The following is a 24151-nucleotide window of genomic DNA, read 5'->3' as shown; positions in this document are numbered from 1 at the left end:
ACATTATATCTATATCTATATCTGTCTATCTATAGACATGAAAATGAAGACAAAACTCATCAGAGTTGTAGTGTGGCACAGGTGAAACTAAGAGGAAAGTTTACAACATTGAACACACATACTAGAAAATTACAAAGATCTAAAATCAATAGTGTACATTTCAACATTAGGAAATGAGAGAAAGGAGAGTCAATTGAATTCCAAGTAAGCAGAAGAAAAGACATAATAAAAACCCATTGAACTTGAAAATTGAAAAACAGAATGAAAAATCAATGTAACAAAAATCTGTCTTTGAAGAGATAATAAAATTGATTAAGCCTCTATTCAGTCAAATGAAGAGAAATCTTTCTTTGATGAAAATTTCTGCCTCTCTCTCTCTCTCTCTGTGCTGCCCCATACTTTCAGCTCAATTATCACATCCAATTACCACTTGACAAGGTGAAGGTCTGCCTCCCTCTGAGGCCAATGCCCCAGGCTTCTCTCTGGGGTGATCCACTCCAGACTCTGGGGACCCACTCCCTGGGAAGCTCACAGAGAAGATTCTCTCCTTGACGTAGTGTGCAACAGGTAGCTTCCACCTCTGAGCTTGCTTATTAAACGCAGTCGTTTCGTCTCATGGTGAACGGAGGAAGATACCAGAATCACCCCTTTGACCCCACCACTGCAGAAAGTACTCATACGCCAAGAGCCGCATGTTCTTTCAGAAAGGTATTTCTGTTCTTCTGTTTCTCAGAGTTTCATGCAGTAGGGGAACTGGATGTAACTGCACAAGGCTTGTGCAAGTGATCATTTCAAACTTCTAGCAATGAAAACATCATGCCTGATGTTTGATTAGAGCAATTTGATTGTTCTCTTAGTCATGTTCCACACTTGTTCAATGAAGCAAGCAACAGAATAGTGTGGTACATTCAGTTCACTTTGATTTTTATCATTGTAATCAGTGTTGGGGCCTCTATGGCCAGCTTGGGACTGTTCAGCACACAGCTTGTGGGGCAGGCCCATGCCCACAGCCCTTGAAACCGGCAGTGATGGGTGATTCTTGAGGATCAGAACAACAGTGACACGAGTGTGCAAGGAGGCTCAAGTGCAGTTGACATAAATGCCCTCAGTGCTGGCATGGCAGCAGAGGTCATCCGGTCAGTGCCTTTTACTTTTGGGGGCCACTGAAAGTGAAATTTATTTGTAACATCCCCATTTAAATCAGCTCCCTGTAAGCTAACACAGCTAGAATGCAGGTCTCCATCAGTCCCAGCATTCGTCAGATGCTGGTGTGCTCCACCAGCTGCGTGGTCTTGATTTACAGCTCTTGGAGTGAAAGAGCCCATAGGGCAGGTGAACGTGGAGTCTGGATATTCTTAGGTAGTCAAATTGTAGACAGTGGAGCCAGGGGAGGGAAATGACCCCAGGTGAGTCGAAGAGTCCAGGGCTGCTGTTGAGGCTGCTTTTCAGCCTGAGTCTGTGCTGGGGTCCCTTTCAGAGAGGAAGGACTTGGGAGCAGGTTAGAACAGGGGGCTCCCTGTCAGTGCATCTGTGTTACCTGCATGTTGAAGCAGGTGTAGAGCTGAGCCGGGTGCCCTCCCCATCCCCCAGCCCACACCATGCATGTCTTCATGTGTGCATTCCCGGCTTCCTCCACCCTGACACTGTTTGCAGCAGAGTGACTGAGGTACGTTTATCCCAACTAAGTGGACGTGATTATATATGCTACCACTCATTTTTGCTCCTGACGTGAAAAGAATTCCACAGTCACTTATTTGTTCCTCAAAGAGACTGGGATGCAGGAATGTTGGTAAATGTGTAATTCCATGCACTTTGCAGTTAGAAGTAATACAAAGTTTACATTAAATCTGACAGTGATGTATGTATGTATGTGTGCTGAAAGGTACTATGCCTTTTTAATATATGGTTGACTATCAAGTATTTGTTAATGAATATTATCAATGATTTTTCCCATTATTTTCCATAGATGTGTTGTATGAATGTGTACTATATATAAAATATTTCTACTTGTTTCTCTAAAAACCAATCCTGCATATTCTCAATTCTAAACAGCACACACTTCCAAGAAGTTATTGATTGCATGATAATTTCAATAAATAACAGTAACTATATAGAAACTACATAAAATTATGGGGTAGTTTTCCCTTCTGGAAGCAGGAGGTGATGGAGTTGAAACAGTGGCATGATTTCCATTCTCTAGGTGACTAAGCATGAGAACTGCTCCAAGCTAACCAGGGGGTGGGGCCCTGTTGCTGACTGAGTCTGGGAGCTGTGTGACCACCTACCCTGATGTTGGTGAGGGAGGGGGGCCTAGAGCTACAAGTCTGGATTGTTTGGTTAGGACTCTGAGGACAAACCAAAACCAAATTAGTAACAACGTGCACAGTACTACTTGTTTCACTAAATTCTATTAATAAGTAAATGGCAGGACAAAAATGCTGTTTTTACTATTACACATTGTCAAACAATACACTGGGTAGAAAAACATAAAGAAAATAGTAAGAATGATGAAGCAAATCTTGCATCAACAACCTCTGTCATGCTTAATCATGTTTTCTGAATTTATCATTTTAATAGGTGAGGTGTTACATAGATTCATGAAGCCAAAAAAAGTCTTATTTATTTTCACTAAATTTTATAAGTGAGTTGAAATGACATCTGGTTTATGACACACAACAGTATTCCAACTGCTTCTTGATACTAATATGCATAATATTAAAATGTGAAATGCCACAAATGTGGGATGAGCAAAAATTATTGTTAATTAATTAACCATTTATTCATCTTTTTGTGCTTGATTTAATATTGTAAATGTTGAGATATTACAGAATAGTTAATGTTCAGTTTTCTACCTGTTTCTCATGGTTTCCTTCCTCTGTCCCGCATTCACTAATTGGGACCATGCATTCCCTATACCATCTCTTATCTGTGTGCATCCATAACTAATATCTCGTGTTCTGAATGTTGAAACTCACATGACGGAGAACATGCTGTATGGAATTTTCTGTACTGGTGTATGTGGCGCTGCCACACTCAGCATGGCTGCTGTACAGGGACCTGTTCTTATATAAAACAGGGCTTTGGATCCCTTCTCCTCATGAGGACAGCACACAGCCCTCAATTTGGTAACCTTTACACTTGAGTATATATTTATTAAAGGAGCCACAAAACGTGTATAATGAAAAATTTTCTTACATCAAAACAAATTCTCCCTTAAAAAATTAATTCTTTCTGGGGCTGGTGCTGTGGCACAGTAGTTTAATCCTCTGCCTATGGTGCCGGCATCCCATGTGGGTGCTGGTTCTAGTCCTGGCTGCTCTTCTTCCCATCCATCTCTCTGCTATGGCCTGGAAAGGCAGTGGAAGTCCTTGGGCCCCTGCACCCATGTGGAAGACCAGGAATAAGTACCTGGCTCCTGGCTTCGGATTGGTGCAGCTCCAACCATTGTGGCCATTTAGGGAGTGAACCAACAAAAGGAAGACCTTTCTCTGTCTCTCCCTCTCACTGTCTGTAACTCTACTTCTCAAAAATTAAAATCTTAAAAAAGTTATTTCTTTCTTTCATATCAGAAGATTGCAGGTTTGTGTCCTGCCGCGGTTGCCACCAAAAAAAATTATTTCTTTTTTTTTGAATCATTAAAATGAGAGAGAGAGAGAGAGAGAGAGAGAGAGCAAGTGCTTCTCTCTGCTGACTCACTAAACAAATGACCACCAGGGCCTGAACTGGTCCAGGTGCAATGCTAGAGCTGGGAACTCAATCTGGGTTTCCCAAGGGGTATCAGGAACCCAATAGCCTGAGCTAACACTGCCACCTTCCAAGGCCTGCATTTCCAGGAAGGTGGAGCCAGGAGTGGGAACCAGGAATTAAACCCAGGTTCTCTGATGTGGAACACAGGTGTCTTTACACTAAGGTAAAATCATACTTTTTAAATTAGGTTTTCCATAAACTTTTTTATTATATAAAACAGTGAGTACAAAACAGCATGCTTTAAAGTTTTGATTTTGATTTCCCTACCTACTAAGGTTGGACACACGTTTTAATTGGTTATTGATCTGCTATCTGCTGGTTCACTCCCCAAATACCTGACACGGCCCAAAATGAAGCAAGTTGAAGCCAGGAGCCCAGGTCTCAATCAGGGGACCCATGTACTTGAGCCATCACATGTTACCCCCCCAGGATGCACACTGCAGGAAGGTGGAATTGGCAGATGAGCTGAGACTCAAACCCAGACACTCTAATATGGGATGGAGGTGCCCCAAGTAGTTCCTTGACTGCTGCAACTGACCTTTGCCCCAAGTTCATTGTTTCTGCTATGCCTCTGTTTCTCCTGCTGAATGAGAATAATAATCTCAATTCCTTGTGCCATTATGAATATTACTTGAGTTTAATGTATGCACAGTACAGATAGTAGCATCTGGCATGGAGAAGGTTCTACACAAGAGTTATGGCATCATAACTATTACTATTGTTGTGTCTAGTGCATGGACACAAAATCCATTTGACTCTCTCCAAAACAGAACTATTAACAATATGGCTTAAGGTCACATTTGGTATTCTTTCCTTTCCTTGAATCATAAATCTCATTGTAAAGCGACATGCTGCCGAGGTTATTCAACAAACACCTAGAGCTCACCGACTGCCCAGGATGTGTAGTTACAGCTACAACTACACCTTTTGCACTAAAACATCACTCAGAAACTTGTACAAAAGGCAGATTATTGAGTATCTCCCACAAATTCTTATTTGGTTTATTGGCAATGGAACCCGAGAACCTACTTTTTTTTATACAAACATCCTAGTTGATTGGATGGAGGAATTTCTTAGCTTGTGTTTGAAAAGCACTGCATAGCAGATCACTGACACTAAATGACAGCTTTTAAAGATTAGTTACTCGATTCTTAGTCTTTAGCTCTCTAAACCTTACAAAGCTTATAAAACAATCTGCCAACATCCCACTTGCTTTAGGAGTATGGAAGATGACCAACAGATTTGATTTGTTGACTTGGTTTTTCTTTGTCTCATTTAAAATGGTCATGCTTTCTTCTCAACAATCAGAACACGGGTCCCCCTGCCAGATGAACAATCTCACGGATGTGGCAGAATTCCTGCTCATGGGCTTTTCTGAAGTCTGGGCCCTACAGATTCTGCACGCGGGGCTGTTTCTGCTGCTTTATCTGGCAGCACTGGTGGGGAACCTACTCATTGTGACAGTCATCACGCTGGATCACTATCTGCACACGCCCATGCACTTCTTCCTGAAGAACCTCTCCTTTCTGGATTTGTGCTACATCTCAGTCACCGTGCCCAAGTCTGTCCACAGCTCCCTGATGCACAGCAGCTCCATCTCTTATCTTGGCTGCATGGCTCAAGTCTATTTTTTCTTTGCCTTTGCCTCTGCTGAGCTGGCCTTTCTCACTGTCATGTCCTATGACCGCTACCTTGCCATTTGCCGCCCCCTCCAGTATGGAGCTGTGATGACGGCAGGGAAATGCTGCCAGATGGCAGTGACTGCCTGGCTCAGCTGCTTTTCCTACGCAGCAGTGCACACTGGAAACATGTTTCAGGAGCCTATTTCCAGATCCAACAGCATCCACCAGTTCTTCTGTGACATCCCCCACGTGCTGGCCCTGGTGTCCTGTGAGGTTTTCTTTGCAGAGTTTGTTGCACTAGCTCTCAGCTCGTTCTTGGTGATGGGCTGCTTTGGTCTCATGATCACCTCTTACTTCCACATCTTCTCCACGGTGCTCAGAATCCCTTCAGGAGAGGGTCGAGCAAAAGCCTTCTCCACTTGCTCCCCACAGCTGGCTGTCACCGTGCTCTTCCTCAGCACCGGGCTCTTTGCTGCCTTAGGGCAAGTTGCCAAATCTTCATCCTTTCAAGACCTGGGAATTGTTCTGGCATACACAGTTCTGCCTCCTGTTCTGAATCCCATCATATACAGTCTCAGAAATAAGGAGATAAAAACAGCACTGTGGCGGCAATTTTGGAAGATACACCCTCTGCCATTGTAGGACTTCTGGTCTTTGCTGTAGAAGGTTTATGATAAAAGATGTAACGATCCTAAATACATGATGACAAATGATGAAAAAGCTGCTGATTCCAATTTGGAAGATTGCTAAATTAACAGAAAATCATCCATTTTATTCTGAATTTCCAATGTAAAAGAATCCAAGGTTATGTGCACAATTTCATTTCTAATAATTTATAATTATGCTTTCCATAACTCATTGATCAATATTTTCTAAATATTATCTTTTAATATTTCACTTTATTTTCAAATAGGCAAAAATGTAAAACTACAATGTATTTGTTTTAAATTTATTTACTTATACTCAAAACTTCAGTGTAGCTAACAAATATGAGCTGTATATATTTACACTATACAATTTGATGCTTTGACACATCGACCCACTACAGATTATTACATCAGGATACTTAAAATATCCATTAACTCATGTACTTGTTATGGGGGGACAGAACTTGAAGATCTCTATTATCAGCTCTCAAGTATTTGGTACACTGATAACTGCTGTTACCATGTTGCACATACAGTCCCAGAACACATTCATCTGTCTAATTGGAATGACTGTGGTTCTGATATGCATTTCCTTGATGACTAATGATGTTGACAGATTTTGTTTCCATGCATCTATTAATTATTGACATGTCTTTTTTTGGGAAGTGTATATTCAGATCATTGGTCCATTTGAATGAATTAAATACTTACTGTTGAATTGCTTGAGTTCTTACAGTTTTTAGCTTATAGATTCATCACCTTGATTAAACTTATTTCCAATATTATAATTTTGAAGCTATTGTAAGATAATATTTGATTTCTTTTTTGGATAATATAGTGCTAATGTGTAGAAAAACTAGTGATATTTGTATGCTGATTTTGTGTCCTGCAATATGACTGAATTCATTTATAAAATTAACATTTTTGGCAGAATCTTCAGGAATTTCTATATATAAAATTATATTGTGGGGCCAGCACTGTAGCACAGTAGTTTAATGCCCTGGCCTGAAGCACCTGCATCCCATATGGGTTCTGGTTTGAGTCCCAGCTGCTCTGCTTCCTATCCAGCTCTCTGCTATGGCCTGGGAAAGAAGTAGAAGATGGCACAAGTCCTTGGGCCCCTGTAGCCATGTAGGAGACCGAGGGGAGGCTCCTGGCTCCTGGCTTCGGATCAGTGCATCTCCGGGCACTGCGGCCAACTGGGGAGTGAACCATCGGATGGAAGACCTCTCTCTCTCTCTGTCTCCCTCTGTCTCTCTCTGCCTCTTCTCTCTCTGTGCAACTCTTTCAAATAAATAAAAAATAAATCTTTACAAAAAATTATATTGTTTCCCAACAGAGATTATTTAATGTCTCTTATTTATTTCTCTTATCTAATTGCTCTACCTGGGTCTGTTGCTGCCATGTTGAATAGCAGTGGCAAAAGGGGCATCCTCAACTTGTTCCTGATATGAGAGGAAAAGCTTCAACTTTTCACATTTGAGTAAGATGGTAACCATGGACTTGGGATTCACGAGAGGGCTTCAAAATGTTCATGAAAACAGGGAACTGAAAGATAAAGTTTATTTTGGGCTGAAAAATTTTGAAAATCATGTATGATTTTTCACAACAGATTAGAGTATTACTTTTTCTTTAAATTATATTTTAGGTTTCAATTCTTTTGGATTTAAACACTTAAATTACTTTGACTGAGTATCATGTTATTTTTATAGTTACACTATATTGAATAAACCAGATTTTATGCCTGAGAAGTCACTCCTTTATTAAGTTTTCTTTTGAGAAATTATAAAAATTACTAAATATTTGATGAATCATAGGTGTACCTATTCCAAAATTATTTGGAATCAATATATTGTTTCATATCCATCCATTAACATGTGCAAATGCTACAAAATGCTATAATTCCTGGAAGAGCAATGGAAAGGTTAAGCAATACACTCATAATTACAAGAATGATCACTCTGGTTTCAGTAGAATAACTGGGTGTGGGCAATATAGCACACAGAAACCAGACCAGGAGTGTTTATTTATTTGAAAGGCAGAGACACAGAAACGGACAGACAATTATCAGAAACTGGAATTGAAGCAGAGCTAGGACTTGAACCTAGACACTCCAACGTGGGATGTGGGCATCCCAAATGGCAGCTTAACTGATCCACCAAACTCCCATCTTCCATAGACGTAAATATGAATATAGATACAGGTATAGATAAGGATAAAGATATAGATATAGGTATAGATATAGATACAGATATATATATATAGAGAGAGAGAGATAGAGAGAGAGAGAGACAGATATAGATACATATAAGTTTGAATCTCAGTGACTTCCCAGTATAAATCTAAAGTAGATCCCTATAATTTTCTAAAATAAAACTTCTGTAGTATTCTTTTCCTTATAGCTCCCTTTATCTGTTGGTTTCTAAGACTGTAGATGACAGGATTCAAGAATGGAGGAACAACAGTGTAGAATACAGAAAGAATTGTGCCCTGAACCATTTCAGAGGTCACAGAGGGCCTCAGATATACACAGGCGCCAGAGCTCAGGAAGACAAACACCACAAGGATGTGTGGGACACAGGTGGAAAAGGCCTTTCCTTGCTCTCGGGCTGGAAACTTGAGCACGGTGGAGAATATACGAACATATGACATGGTGATGAAGATGAAGCAGCCACCAACAACTAGCACGACAGAGAGCAGGAGTAAGAGCTCACTGCTGAAGGTGTCAGAGCAGGAGAGGCTGAGCAGAGAGGGGATGTCACAGAAGAACTGACGGACCACGTGGGACTCACAGAAGGGCAGCTGGAACGTGTAGCCAGTGTGCACGCCTGCATAGATGAGGCCACTGAGTAGGGAAGCCAGGGTCATCTGTACACGGAATCGGTCATTCACGGTAGTGGAGTAGTGAAGAGGCTGGCAGATGGCCACATAGCGGTCCCAGGCCATGGTGGTGAGAAACAGCACCTCCACATATGCACAGTAGATGACCAAGAATATCTGAGTTGCACACCCAGCCACTGAAATGGCCCTGTTGTCAGTGAGGGAGTTGACACAGGCATTGGGGACAGTGACAGAAATGTAACACATGTCCAAGATGGAGAGGTTCCTGAGGAAGAAGTACATGGGGGTGTGAAGGCTCCAGTCCACAGTGGTGACGGTGACAATGAGCAGGTTCCCCAGCAGGGTGCCCAAGTATGTTAGTAGGAATAACATGGTGAGCAGGATCTGAATCTCTCGTGTGTCAGCAAAGCCCTCAAGGAGAAACACAGTCACCACAGTGGAATTGGCCATTTTCTGGAAAGCCTGGTTGATCTGGAAAAAAAAAAAAGGTCACAAAAGATGGGAACCATAGCTAAATAATAATTATCAGCTAATCAACAAAGTGACCTAAACACTTTCCTTGATAATGTTTACTTCTATTTAATGTACCTAACCTATGTAATACAACTAACAAGTCCATTTTTTCACCTTTTAAATCTGCCTACATTCTTACCACTCTGAAGTAGTTATCATTTAAAGGTGCTAAAAAGGATGGGGTACTCCAATCCGATTATATAGGAGTGAGGCCCAGCCCTGCTACTCAGTTTCCACACTAACAACCAACCCATAATTTTCACTGTTTTAATAAAGGGTGAACTGGTTACTACTGGCATGTTCCTCTGAGGAAAACATGTGCGTAAGTGAGGAAGAATTAATACCAGTCTTTTAAAGACTCTTCCAAAGAACATAAAAGAGGGAATACTTTGAAACTCACTTTAATGACACCAGCATCATGCAGTGTCAAAGCCAGACAAAGGCAGCACAACAAAACAAAACACAGATGAATATCCTTGAGAGACATTCATACAAAAGCCCCTGGCTTGAAAGGAAGTTTCAACATAAGCAAGCCAATCGGTGTGATTCACAACATTATCAGATTGAAGGATAAAAGTCACACAATAACCTGAATAAATGCTGAAACACATTTCATAAAATTTAACTTTTCATAATAAAATTTTGTTAACAAATTATGTATAGAAGAATCTTTGTCCCCCACAATAAAGATCATTTTAGAAAAGCTCACAACTAACATCATACTCAATAATGAAAAAATGAAAACTTCTCTCTAAAATTTGGCAAGGATACATATTCTCACCACTTTTATTCAAAGTAATACTAGAAGTCCATTCCAGAGCAATTAGACATGAGAAACAAATGAAAGGTGTCAAAGTGGAAAGGAAAAAATAAAGTTATATGAGCAAATGTGGAAAACTCTGAAGACTTAACAGACACAAAAAAACTGCTTTGAGAAAAATGAACTCAGAAAAACTGTGAGATACAAAATTTATATATATATACACATATATATTGCATTTCTGTATATGAACAACAAAATGTTCAAAAAGGAAGTCAGGAAAACAACCACTTTTCCAAAAGCATCAAACATAATAAATCACTAAAAAATAAACTTAACCAGCTGAAGTAGTTCTGCACTGATAAGTGTAAATACCAATAAGTGAATAAAAACACACAAATATAGGGAAAGGCATCCCTTGTTCATAGAAGTAAGTAATAATTTGTTACAATGACCAGTTTAAAAAGCTACACACAATGCAGCCCCTAAAAATATTAACCCAACATTTTTTATACAAACAGAAATAAAACCTAGAGTTAATATGGAACCCAAAAAATCTTGACAGAAATTTTCAGCAAGAAGAATTAAACTGGAAGCACTATATTTCCCTAATAAAATTTTTTGAGTGATGAAGCCACAGTCATAAAAATATGATACTGTCTTAAAAAACAAGCATCTGGACCAACAGAATAAATAGTGTGTCCAGAAATAAATCCACATCTATGTGGCTAACTGATCTTCCACAAAGGTGCTGAGAGCACACACTGGTGGAAGGACATATCATCAATTAATGATGTTGGGAAAACTCAGTATGCACACATAGAAGAATGAGATTGAACCCTTACATGCACACACACTCAACGTGAAATAGATTAAACATCTAAACATAGGACAGAAAGCTGTAAATTCTAATGTGTGTTCTGCCTAGCCAATATGATCTATTTATGTTTATAATAAGGTCCATAGTTTATTTTAAATGTAATTAGAACATTTGGGTTCTTGTGTACTTGAGCTGATTTTAAGAATTAGAGTACACATCTGCTCTTAATACCCCATTAAGTGAAACTCGATGAAGGGCGGGATAGGAGAGGGAGTGGGAGTGGGAGAGGGGAGGGCCACGGGAGGGAGGGAGGTTGTGGGGGGAGCCACAACAATACAAAAGTTGCACTTTGTAAATTCACATTTATTAAATTAAAAAAACTATATAACAAACAAAAAAAAGAAAAAGAAAAAAAAGAACTTAATACTTTACCATTTTAGTATTTTTTATGTTCTACTTAAAACTATTGGTTGAACTCTGTAATTAATACACAGTTACTCTTAGGTGTTTAATTAATGCTATAACTAGTACTCAAATAGTATTTTACACTTTGTGTTTCTGTGTGGGTGCAAACTGTTAAAATATTTACTTAATATTTGCTAAATTGATCTTCTGTATATACAGATAATTGAAAATTAATCTTGATGTGATTGGAAGGGGAGAGGGAGTGGGAGAGGGGAGTGTTGTGGGTGGGAGGGAAGTTATGGGGGGGTGGAAGCTATTGTAATCCATAAGCTGTACTTTGGAAATTTATGTTCATTAAATAAAATTAAATATAAATAAAAAAACAATACCCCATTAGGGATGAAACTATCAGGATCTCTTAAGTTGAAATAAGTGAACAAAGGCACTATGAATCCCTTTATTTTGATTTTGCAACAAAACCAACTTAAAGGCTTTTAGCATTAGTTTTCTGGTGATGGTCAAATATAGTGACAGAATTCAAAGGAACAAGTTTTTAAAAATATAAAATTTGTATTCTCATTTTTAGCTAAGTGATCATTTAGCCTTCATCACATATCTCTTTTTTGGAATGGGCACTGTATGCATTCAATGATTTTCAAACATGTATTTTGACCATAACAAAAAAAATATCAAAAAGATATGAAAGCAAGCCTTGAAGATTCAGCTAGGAATAAAGTCCATATATAACTACTGGCAAAAACGAATGCAATCCCATAAAATCGTGTCCAAAGTAATATCTTTAAAAAACTTTATATATGTGTACACACACATACATGCATTTATACATATATATATATAAATACACATATATCAACCACTTGCATGTTGTTGTTTTACTATTGATATCTTCAGTCTTTTCTGGAACTCCTGTACACATAGTCTCTGAACGTCTTGTAAGCAAATGGTAAACAAAGGTTCAAAAATTTTGAATCAGTGAAGATGGCATAAAGATAAAATGATAAGCTATAGGTAGGTTCCATATGTCGGACATGAATCTGTCACATTCTCTAATATCATTGTGGACATCTGAAATGACAGCAACTACTATAAAATAAGTAGCAAGATTTCTGTTCCTTTAAGGAAATTACTAATTGTTTCACATGAAACCATAAGTTGGGTTTCTGCACTGACCCTCTCCAACTGTACTTTTAACTGGAATTCCATTTCTATTTCTAAAGAGAAAACAATATTGCAAAGTGAAACAAAAAAAAATCTCCAGGAAATCAAAGTGTGAATGAGAGGGAACTATCAAAGGAGGACATTGTCAACAGGAATCACAGTGTTCTCACCCTTAGGTATTGTCTGTGATTGTCTTAGAGATGCGAATTAAGGTTTCTCTTGTTAACTTCTAGTCAAGGACTCAAAGCCAGCTCCCCAGATTGTCCATGCTTACAGCATTTGAGAATGCTTTCAGAAGAATCAAGGACACTCACCTTTTATAAGTGGGGCAGCTGTGATTTCCTGTGCACCTCCAGCAAAGCCCTTGGGAAAACAGTCCTTCCCATGCAGTAACAGCAGGCTGCCCAACGGAGATTTCAGACAGGAAACTATCTCCAGAGCACAGGTGAAATGGAGCCAATTAAAATTTGATAATGGACACAAGGACTGAACAGCTAGAGGTGGTGTTACCAGTGAATATGTGTAAATGGTTATTAAGCTAATGAACTAGAAAAACTAGAGAACGTAAATACATATTTGTCATTTGAAATATTGGGGGCATCTGTGCAGACCTCAGAGACATTGTCCTCTATTTTAAGCAACCCCATTCTCTATTGATAACACACACACATACACACTGCTGTGCTCAGCTCTGAGAGAAAGTCAGAGGAATGGATGGAAATCATTCCTCTGAAAACTTTAAGATACATAAATATATTCATCAGAAAGGCAGGGTATGAACAACTGCCATATATCATGGGCCACTACAACACTGAGATTAACAGTATGATGTCTAGTAGCCATTTCTACATTCAAACCCCAGCTGTCCCTCTGCAGTTTTGAGGATTTGGAAAATTGTTTTCTATTTTACTCTCTAAGCCTCCATTTTTAAGATGTTCATTAGGGACATTATAAGAATCACATATGTTAAAAAAACATAAATTGAGTAACTACCACACATTTTTTAAAGTCTGTGTATTAATAATTGTTGCAGTTTAACACCTTTTTTTAAGATTTATTTTTATTTATTTAAAGACAGAGTTACAGACAGAGGTAGAGCCAGAGAGAGGGAAAGAAGCCTTCCATCTACTGGTTCACTCCCCAAATGACTGCAGTGGCCAGAACTGAGCTGATGTGAAGCCAGGGGCCAGGAGCTCCTTCCATGTCTCCCATGTGGGTGCAGGGGCCCAAGGACTTGGGCCATCTTCTACTGCTTTCCCAGCACATAAAAGAGAGCTGGATTGAAAGTGGAGCAGCCAGGACTTGAACTAGCATCCATATGGGATGCTGGTGCTGCGGGCTGGGGCTTTAACCAACTGCGCCACAGTGCCGGCTCCAACACCTATATTTTTATTTATTTATTTATTTATTTATTTATTTTAATTTGAAAGCCTGAGAAATAGAGACAGAGACCCACAGACATGGATCTCCCATCCTTTGCTTTCTTCTTAACAGCTACAGATGGGCCAGGCTGCATCCCATATGGAGTGTCTGGGTTAAGTCCCAGCTCCATTCCCGATTCTAGGTTCCTGCAGCCCTGAAAGGCAGGAGATGATGACTCAAACAGTTGGGTTCTTGCTACCCACATAGGAAATTCAGATGGAGTTCTGGGCTCCTGGCTTTGACCTGGCCCAGACCCAGCTGTTGTGGGCAACTGGGGTGTGGATGGAAGATCCCAGACTGTGTGTCTGTATGTCTTTCTATCCTCTCTCTGCCCTTCAAATAAATAAAATAATATATGAAAAAATCAATCCCCGAATGATATGGTAATGCACTTTCATACATTTGATTTATTTATAAGGAAAACTGTTTTTGTAAATAGCAACATTTCCCAAAATATGAATATCATGATTGTTGTACATATCAAGTGATTCTACCATTCAAACTATTCACTCCCTTCCATCACTACAGGACCTGTTGGTTTGCAAAGCTGCTTCACATATGAGATCTTATTTGAACCCATGAGAAGGTAGATTCAGTTGAATAAGAGGTGGAGCAAAGAAGAGAACTTCATTTTTCTCATTCCAAGTCCAGTGGGGATATGAACCACCAGAAAAGACTTTAGGGGGAACTGTTCATTTAGCATAGGCTACGATTAACCTGCAGAAAAGGCGATCCCAACTTCTCCATGACTTAGAAACCACAAGGATTTATCTCCTGCTCACTCAAATTCTCACAGTGGCTTTTCTGAGGGAACTGGCCTCCATATAGTGACACAGTGCCCCATCTCTGCCCTTTAACAGCTGCCTGAGAGTCCCTTCTCACATGGGAAGGCTGCCTTCAAATGAAAGAGTTTGAGTGCTCACCCATGCCCTGGTCAAGCAGGGCCATGAGAGTAGTTCTGGCCCAGTCTGTGAGGGTAATGGACACATGCCGTTTCTCAGTCATTTGATCTTAATCAAAAAATCTCTGCCACATACGACACAGTGAAGAAAGGTGGGGTTTGCAGAAATAAGAGTAAAGTACTCAAGAACATATATAGTGACCGGTGCCGTGGCGTAGTGGGTTAAAATGACACCATGGCAGTTTCTAGTCTTGGCTACTCCACTTCCTATCCAGTTCCCTGCTAATGCGCAAGGAAACAGTGGAGGGTAACCCAAGTGCTAGGGACCCTGACCCTCATGGGAGACCTAGAAGAAGCTGCTGGCTTCATCCTGGCCCATCCCCTGCCAATGCAGTCATTTGGGGAGTGAACCAGCAGATGGCAGACCTCTCTCTCTGGCTCTCCCTCTATTTCTCTCTTGTTCTCTGTTACTCTCCCTTTCAAATAAATAGAATAAGTTAACACAATTTTTAAAGAACATATATAACAATGACATACAAGATTATACCTGAGTCTTTCAAGCTCATAACCCTGCTTTCTCAGAGTCTGAGTATCTGATTCTGACAATAATGCTGTAAGGAAGTTATCATAGCCTTTTGAAAATACTGGGAGTTTACATTTACACTAGCAGTGAAGATACCACAACCTGCATTAGAGTGTCTGGGTTCAATTGCCAGCTCTGGCTGCAGACTCAGTTTCCACTAGAGAAGACTGGAGGCAGCAGAAGATGGCTCAAGTAGTGGAGTTCCTGCCAACCATCTACAAGGCCTGTATTGAGTTCTTGGTTCCTGACTTTGAGCTGGCCTAGTCCTGGACTTTAAGAGCATTTCAGGAACTAACAAGCACTATGCCACAGCACCGGCGCCAACAGCTCATTTCTTTAGCACTGAATAACCTTTCACTGTCCAGATGTACCACAATTTATTTATCCATTCACCAACTGAACAACCACCTGATTGTGTCCAAGTTTTGGCAATTAAAAATAAGACTGCAGGGCAGGCTCTGTGGCATTACCAGGTAAAGCTGCTGCCTGCAGTGCTGGCATCCCAGATGGACACCAGTTCAAGACCTGGCTGCTCCACTACCAATCCATCTCTCTGCTATGGCCTGGGAAAGCAGTAGAGGATGACCCATGTCCTTGGGCACCTGTACATCCATGGGAGACCCAAAAGAAGCTCCTGACTCCTGACTTTGGATCGGCACAGCTCTGGCCATTGCAGCCATCTGGAGAGTAAACCAGTGGATGGAAGATTCTCTCTCTCTCTCTCTCTCTCTCTCTCTCTGCCTCTGCTCTTCTGTAACTCTGTCTTTCAAATAAAATAAATAAATCTTTAAAAAAAATAGGACTCCCAGAAATATTCATATCAGGTATCTGAGTGGATGTAGCATTTCAAATCCTTTAGGTAAATACTAAGGGGCATAATTATTGGAGCATATGTTAAGATTATGTCGTTGAAACTATCGAACTGCCTTGCAAAATGGTTGCAGTATTTTGCATTCACAGCAGCAACAAATGAGAGTTCCTGTTGCTTTGGATTCTCACCAGCATTTGATGTTGTCAATGTTACAAAGTTTGGCTATTCTAAAATATGTATAATAGTAGCTCATTGTTTTAATCTTTACTCCCTGGTTACTTATTATGCTGAGTATCTTTTCATGTGTTAATTTGCATTCTGTATAATATTTATGGTAAAATGTATGTCGAGGGTTTTCATCCATTTTGTAAAATTCAGTTGTTTTCTTATTGTTGAGTTTAGGAGTACTTCTGTATTTTGTAAAATATTCCTGTGTAAACTAAATCTCTTGCAAATATTTTCTTCTAGTTTGGTGAAGTCTTTCAGAGTAAAAAATGATTTTAATGAAGTCCAATTTATCAATTTTTTCTTTCATGGAATATATTTACTGTTGGATTTTAAAAGTCATTGCCAAATCTAGGGTCATCTAGACCTTTTCCTGTTTACTTCTAGGAGTCTAACAGTTTCAAGTTTTACATTTATTTCTGTGATCCATTTTAAGTTATTTTAACATAATTTTTGTATTCACACTCATTTTTAATCTTTGACTTGCAAATAATAGTTGTACATATTTGTGGGGTACAATGGGATGTATGATTGAGGTATATTGTATAATGATCAAATCTAATAATTGGCATATCCACCACCATAAGCATTTATTTATTTATTTGAGATGAGAGCATTCAAATCTTCTTTCTAGCTGCATTGAAATGTACAATGCATTATTGCTGACTAAAGTTATTCTACCTATGTTTTACTGTACAGAATTTCTCCCATATGACTGTAATATTCTATCTACTGAACAACCTCTCTCTATACTCTTCCTCAAATCCTCCCCTGATAACCAGTGTTCTGGTCACAATTTCTATGAGATCAATGTTTTTCAAAATTCCACATGACTGAAAACATGTCTTTCTATGCCTGGGTAATTTTACTGCACATTGCATCTTCTGGATTCATCCATTTTATTGCAAATTTAGAGTATTCCATCCTCTTTCGCAGCAGAATAATCATGCCATCGTGTGTATGCCACAGTCTCATATTCATTCATTGATGGATATTTCAGTGGATGGCATCTGCACCTGTTGGCTGAAACGAGCAGCGCTGTGATGAACATGGAAGCGGAAGAGAGGGAAGGACCGACCTCCAGGACAGTGACCAAGGGAGAACTCTGAACTCCACCACAGAGCCACAGCTACTGTAGATAGCATAGGAACTGGAGATGGCCACACATGGAGGAGAAAGAAGGGCACAAGTTCAGTTGTGATCCTGGATCCAGCCAGCCAGGAGGACTCTGCTATACCAGGGAAAGGCAAACAGGAAAGCCCCAGCCACGGCCACCATCACTTCAGACTGGCACGCTTGAGTACAAGAGAATCTCCACATCCTCAAAGACTTTAAATCCAGTATTGGGCACTCATGACTCATTTGCTTCAGAGAAGGAGCTCACAAGGATTCCCCCCATTCCCCAGAACATAGGTTACTAAAGCATAGGGCCAACACCAGGACAAGGCCACTGCAAAGTCTAGACTGACCTAGGGGCCAGGAGGCAGCCCAGGCATAACAGTTGCCACCTGAAAAAGCCCAGCACCACTTGCCTGAGGACAGGCTCCACTCCAACCTGCAGCTTCAGGACAGTGGCTGCCACTGCAATGAGACCAGGAGCTACAGTTGGCATTGTAGCACAGTGAGTTAAGCCACTGCTTGCAATGCTGGCATCCCATATCCATGTGCAGGTTCAAGTCCCAGCTGCGTTGTTCCTGATCCAGCTTGCCGCTAATGTGGCTGAGAAGGCAGTAGATGATAGGCAGAGTGTTTGGGCCTCTGCCACTCATGTGGTAAACCAGAATGGAGTCCCTCTTCCATGGAATTAACCTGGCCAAGTCCTGGTTGTTTTAACCATTTGAGGAATGAACCAGCAGATGGAAGATCTCTCCCTCCATCATACACCCTGTGTGTGTGTGTTTGTGTGTGTGTGTCCCTCTCTCTGTGTTTTGCCTTTCAAGTAAATAATCTTTTTTTTTAAAAAAAAAAAAAGACCCACGCAGTGTACACGCTCAACTCTGCAGGACCTGAAAACATGGGCATCTGCAAACCCACTTCAGAGTCACACCACCACCTTCACAGACATGTGCAGCCCAGACTATGGAGACCTGATAGACACCACTAATGCTGACAACAGCTGAAGAAATCGCAGAGCGGCTACCTGACTTTTACAAAGACAATGCACCTCCCCAACAGGCTCCTGATACCTCATCTAAAAGAAAATGTTTCTTCCTATCAAGCTTTCTCCATGCAATTGGAAGAAGTATTATACCAGATGCACAGACATCAACCTGGGGTTACAAGAAGCATGAAAAAGCAACAACTATTTACTTCCAAAGAGAAGCAATAGTTCTCCAGAAACAGAACATGAAGGAACTCTATAAAATGCCTGAAAGGGGAATGCAAAACAAGGTTCCCAAGGAAACTCTGAGATGTGCAAGAGAACATGGGTGGACAATTCAATGAAATGAGAAAAACAGTTCAGGTGTATGGAAGAGTGTGCTGAAGAAGGGCTTTTTTTTTTTTTAAGCAATGTAGCACATCATCTGTAATGTTATTTTACTTTTATCGATTTTCAGCTTGAAGATGAGAATCTGAACAAAAACAAGGACGGGAAGGCTGAAACCTCAAAAGATTCTTCCTTCTGGGGCTCTCCCCTGGCTTCAGGCGTTTATGCCACCCAGCCCAGATTGTAGACTGTCCACGTGAATTTGAGGACAGCTGTCTCTCTTCAACTCAGGGGAACTGCTTTCTATCATTTTGTAGTATTTACATCTCCTTGTTTGCTCCTCCTTGAAGTATGACCCAGTGCCTCAACTATGCAGTGCTGCACTGGAGCAAGCTTGCACTGCTGTTGGGGGCAGGGCAGAGGGAACAAGCAAGGGAAGGGCTGTGTGCAACCCATCCCAGCTCGGGGGTTGATGACATCACTCTGGGAGCTTGAATTTAGTCATGGATGTAGTATTACACTACAGAAATCACCAGACTCTACAAACCACCCAAACTGTTCTGTTTGCTCCTGGGGGGGAGGGGGGGGGATATGGTCAGCCGGCACACCATTGCCACTACACCTTTGAGTGTTTTTCCTGTGTTAATAAACACACACACAGAGTGAGGGATATTCAAAACGTCCAGGAGACATTTTCCATCAACATTTTAAAGCACATGCACTTTCATCTTCTTTTCCCCAAAGTCCAAAACATTTCTTTTTTTTTTTTATGATTCAGTGATGATTTATTCATTTGCATCGACGTGAAAGGCAGAGAAACACACACAGAGAAAATGAATGAATGAATGGGTGCGCAATCACATTATTCCAGCTCAATGAATTATCTCAGAGAAAGGAAATAGGTTAGGAGAGAACATGGCATATTGGGATTGACTGAGGTGTCTGCTGTGTGTAAAATATCAGTAGGAAGAGACGAGTTGAAAGCAAGGGATTAGAATTTGGGGGAGAAAGAGAGATTTTTTTTTCCAACCCGCAACCCTCCCCTTATCCACTCCCTCTCCCCTTCCATTCACATCAAGATTCATTTTCTATTCTCTTTATATACAGAACATCAGTTTAGCATACATTAAGTAAAGATTTCAACAGTTTGCTCCCACACAGAAACATAATTTTTCTCCTTTTACAAAGCATTTCTGAACTCAGTCTCTGTGAGATGATACATTTTCTAGTTCAATTTTGGTAATCAATTTAGAAGGTATACACACAACAACACATTATACTCCATAAACCACACACCTACAAATATATTTGCTAATCATACTTCACTAAAGGTGATTAAGTTGTCTATTTTTTTTTTATCTTTCCTGTTATTTTTAAAACTCTTAGGGGCTGTTGCTGTGGCATCGCTGGTTAAGCCACCACCTGCAGTGCCCGCATCCCATATGGAGCCACTTTGAGACCCAACTGCTCCACTGACGATCCAACTCTCTGCTATGGCCTGGAAAGCAGTGGAACATGGCTCCAGTGCTCGGGTTCCTGCACCCACATTGGAGACCAGGAAAGAGCTTCGGATTGGCCCAGCTCCCACCTTTGCGACTATTTGGGGAGTGAACCTGTGGATATAAGATTCATTCATTCTCTCTCTGCCTCTCTGTAACTGCCTTTCAAATAAATAAATAAATCTTAAAAAATTAGAAGTTCTTACCATGACTTTGTTTAGAAGTCTTGTGCATCATTTATTCTTTCGTTTCTTTTCCCTCCTTTCCTTCTTGTTTTTTATTCTTTAACGTCATTGTACCGCCACGTGTGGACCCGACTCTGAGAGGCAGGCGGCATGGCTGTGGGTCACCGGCACAGCCCTAAGGCCATGCTTTTTCTGACTCCTCTTTGGATTCAGTGTCCTCGCCTTCCCCTGCGTAGACACAACTGCTGACTGGAAACTACTGCCTCCTCATGGGCACCAAGGACGGGGGTCATGCTGCTCCGCTCCTCGCCCAACGACTGACCACGGCCGCCTCCTCACACAGGGAACCGAAGTCGCCGTCCTTGTTGACCCCGCCTCTGACTGACCACGGCCCCCTCCACACACAGCGGACGGTATTCGCCGTCCTCCGCCCCGCCTCTGACTGACCACGGCCGCCTCCTCACACAGCGGACGGAAGTTGCCGTCCTCGGCCCCTCCACCTCTGACTGACCACAGCCTCTGACCACGGCCTCCTTCTCACAGTGTGGGTGGAAGTCGCCGTCCTGGTTGGTTCCACCTTTGACTGACCACGGCCGCCTCCTCACACAGGGAACCGAAGTCGCCGTGCTTGTTGACCCCGCCTCTGACTGACCAAGGCCCCCTCCTCACACAGCGGACGGAAGTCGCCGTCCTCGTTTGTTCCGCCTCTGAGTGACCACGGCCTCCTCCTCACACAGCGGACAGAAGTCGCCGTCCTCCGCCCCGCCTCTGACTGACCACGGCCGCCTCCTCACACAGGGAACCGAAGTCGCCGTGCTTGTTGACCCCGCCTCTGACTGACCAAGGCCCCCTCCTCACACAGCGGATGGAAGTCGCCGTCCTCGTTTGTTCCGCCTCTGAGTGACCACGGCCTCCTCCTCACACAGCGGACGGTATTCGTCCTCAGCCCCACGTCTGACTGACCACGGCCCCCTCCTCACACAGCGGACAGAAGTCGCGGTCCTCGGCCCCGCCTCTGACTGACCACGGCCTCCTCCTCACACAGCGGACGGAAATCGCCCTCCTCTGCCCCTCTGCTGCCTACTGACCATGGCCTCCTCCTCAGCCCCTCCACTGGTGACCGAGCCTGGTTGGTCCTGACAGGTACGGGGTAGGGGTCATCCTCCTCTGCTCCTCTGAGCACCATGAGCGAGCCCAGGTACGTGTGAGGCCAGTGTCTATCCGGGGCAAGGCCGGCAGTGCTTCCATCTCCGTTCCTCGCCGTCTGGGCTAGGGGTGGGCTGTGGCTTCCTCGGTTTGTCTCTGAGATCTGATGCTTTCTGTTTTCCATGAATGTTCAGAATTTTGTGCGTAGCAGGCATCATTTTCTGTTTGTTTCCCCCAACTTCAAAAAAATGCACCTTTTAAGATTTTATAGTGTTTGGAGGGTTGCCAGAACCATGCATATACATTTCACTATTTTCACTGTGTAGTTTTAAAACAATTGTAATACAGGACTATCCCTTTCTTGGAGTCATAATTGCACGGGTCTTCTCCAAACAACACTGTAATAGATGTAAATTGGATTACATGTCCCTGCTTTAGGCTTAATGACTGTATTTAGAAAATATCTGATGCATACATAATCTGAACATAGACCACAGGAGTCAAAAGTTGCTCAAAGTGATTATTTATCAAAAAGGAAACAAATGGAAGCACTTGGGCCATCTTGCACTGCTTCTCCTAGGCCATTAGCAGGGAGCTGGATTGGAAGTGGAGCATTGGAGTTATGTGATGCTGGCATCAGAGGTGGTCACTTTTTACTCTCTGTGTCACAACACTGGCCCCGCCCATCCTCTATTACTTTCATTTTTTTTTTCCAGAAGAAACATCTATTATCTCTTTAATGCTAACATTTTCAACTTTATCTTATTTATTCTATCTAAACTTCTATTCTGAATTATTTTTGCAACTTTTTGTGTTTGGTAGTTGATTTTTTTCAGTGGCATTTCATTTCCTATTACCTTATTTTGCCTGTGAAATTATCTTTGTTTTTTCTTTGTTATTTCTGTATATATTTTATATATTCTCTATATAGTTATTTCTATATATTGTGTTGATACCATTACTTCATATCTGGTCATCTTTTCACTTTGAGCTTTATTTTTCTAAAAATGTCTCATTTTGTGTTGTAGATGCAATATACCATTTAAATTGATTTCAACTCTGAATTAGGCACATTCTTTCCTATGGTGTGTTTTTCTGATTATAAGGAATTGATGTATTTATAAATGTGAAGTTTCCTTATATAAATGGAGAAGTTATTTCCCCTTGGAAATGAAAGCATGCTTTCCTTAGCACGTTCCAAAGCTGATGGGAGAATGCACATAATAATATTCTACAAGACAAGCTCAACCAGGTTCATACCCCTCTCATTTCTGTTAGAGTGGATAACAGACTATCCATTGTTTTATTTGTTTCAAATGTTTAAAGGGGTAAATTGGACACCATAAGGTTGGAGGAGAATCCCTGAATCATTCAGTAAACTCTCTGAGGCTTTTTTGTGTTTCTTATGTGCACCGTTTTACCTTTGATTATCATTGGCAGTGGGTACAAGCTTGAATTTTATCATTTGTAAACAGGCTATAACATCTTGATGCAAACATGCATTTTAGATGAACCTCATTTTCCTTTCTGCCATCAAAATTCTAACTTGTTTAAAGCCACCTCACCAGATTCCACTCTGTCTGTATTTTTGCTTTCCTTGCACTCATACTTTCATGCTCTTTCTTCCCTGCTGTGTATATAATGACAATGTAGAGTAAAATTAATATGATAGAACAACTTTTTTCTGTAATTGTAGAACTCACTTAAAATACTTAGGCTTACCATATTGATGAAGTTCAAATCTGTTTTTGGAATAAAGGAGATGAAGATGGTTGGGGGGAGCATCAGGTATTGTGGAATTAAGAGGGTAGCCATATATAAGAATACAGTTCTTATTAATTTGTATCTGAATATCCCATTTTTTAAATTTTAGGAGCCAAATATTTGACTGTAAGCACAAATGTGAACTTGTGTGGGATCTCACATTTCATATTTTAAAGCATGAAACTGTATAAGTAATACTGTCTTCTTAAGAAACACTTTCTCCTTTCTTAGGACCAGAGAAATTACTTTTTGGTAGACTTTTTATCTACAAAGTGCTAAAACACTTCAGAAAAAATTAGAATAAATCTAAAAAGTCCATGAATTGTTTAATGCAAACTTGCCTATTTGATTCCTTTAATAAAATAATAATCATTATATGCATCCCACAATTCTGTGGAATCAAGGTGCCAATATGACTCTTAAGTACACTTGTTTTTCCTGCTGTAAATGAGCCAGTGCAGTGGGGCATGTGTCAGTTTCAAATGTCATCCGAGGGGTCTTGAAAAGTTCATGAAAAGTGTGTATTATGAAAAAGTGCATGGATTTCTAAATATTTTTTGCACCAAATAAGCTTGGCTTCTAATTGCCTTTTTCCATGAGTTTTTTATAGTACCCCTTATTAATGGGAAAATGGTTATATATTACTTCCTATC

At 40.9% G+C, this 24151-nt stretch overlaps 2 protein-coding genes and 1 long non-coding RNA gene across 3 annotated transcripts in view; 1 reads left to right on the top strand and 2 right to left on the bottom strand.

The window, feature by feature from the left end:
* The window catches only part of LOC138850109 (uncharacterized), a 46192-nt gene extending 24370 nt beyond the window's left edge, over positions 1 to 21822 (bottom strand). Inside the window, exons 1-2 of the long non-coding RNA XR_011389625.1 lie at positions 20610 to 21822; positions 7403 to 7564 (exon numbers count right to left, since the gene is read on the bottom strand). This is a non-coding gene — a long non-coding RNA (uncharacterized lncRNA). The remainder of the gene's footprint in view (positions 1 to 7402; positions 7565 to 20609) is intronic.
* LOC100340051 (olfactory receptor 14I1) lies at positions 5076 to 6011 on the top strand. The gene has a single exon (XM_002724227.4). The coding sequence runs from the start codon at positions 5076 to 5078 to the stop codon at positions 6009 to 6011; it is 936 nt and encodes a 311-aa protein (XP_002724273.3).
* On the bottom strand, positions 8358 to 11107 carry LOC127488833 (olfactory receptor 14C36-like). Its single transcript, XM_070075949.1, has one exon. It carries the CDS (start codon positions 9305 to 9307, stop codon positions 8372 to 8374), a length of 936 nt encoding a protein of 311 aa, XP_069932050.1. The 5' UTR covers positions 9308 to 11107; the 3' UTR covers positions 8358 to 8371.
* Positions 21823 to 24151: the final 2329 nt, after the last annotated feature.

This window comes from Oryctolagus cuniculus, chromosome 6 (genome assembly GCF_964237555.1).
Source record: "Oryctolagus cuniculus chromosome 6, mOryCun1.1, whole genome shotgun sequence".
Classification (NCBI taxonomy): Eukaryota; Metazoa; Chordata; class Mammalia; order Lagomorpha; family Leporidae; genus Oryctolagus; species Oryctolagus cuniculus.
Note: the sequence above shows the minus strand (reverse complement) of the source record. Positions and strands in the feature narration are given on the sequence as shown.

Excerpts from the sequence above, each read along its gene's own strand:
- LOC127488833 (XM_070075949.1), bottom strand. The coding sequence starts at position 9,307 with ATGGCCAATTCCACTGTGGTGACTGTGTTTCTCCTTGAGGGCTTTGCT.
- LOC100340051 (XM_002724227.4), top strand. The coding sequence starts at position 5,076 with ATGAACAATCTCACGGATGTGGCAGAATTCCTGCTCATGGGCTTTTCT.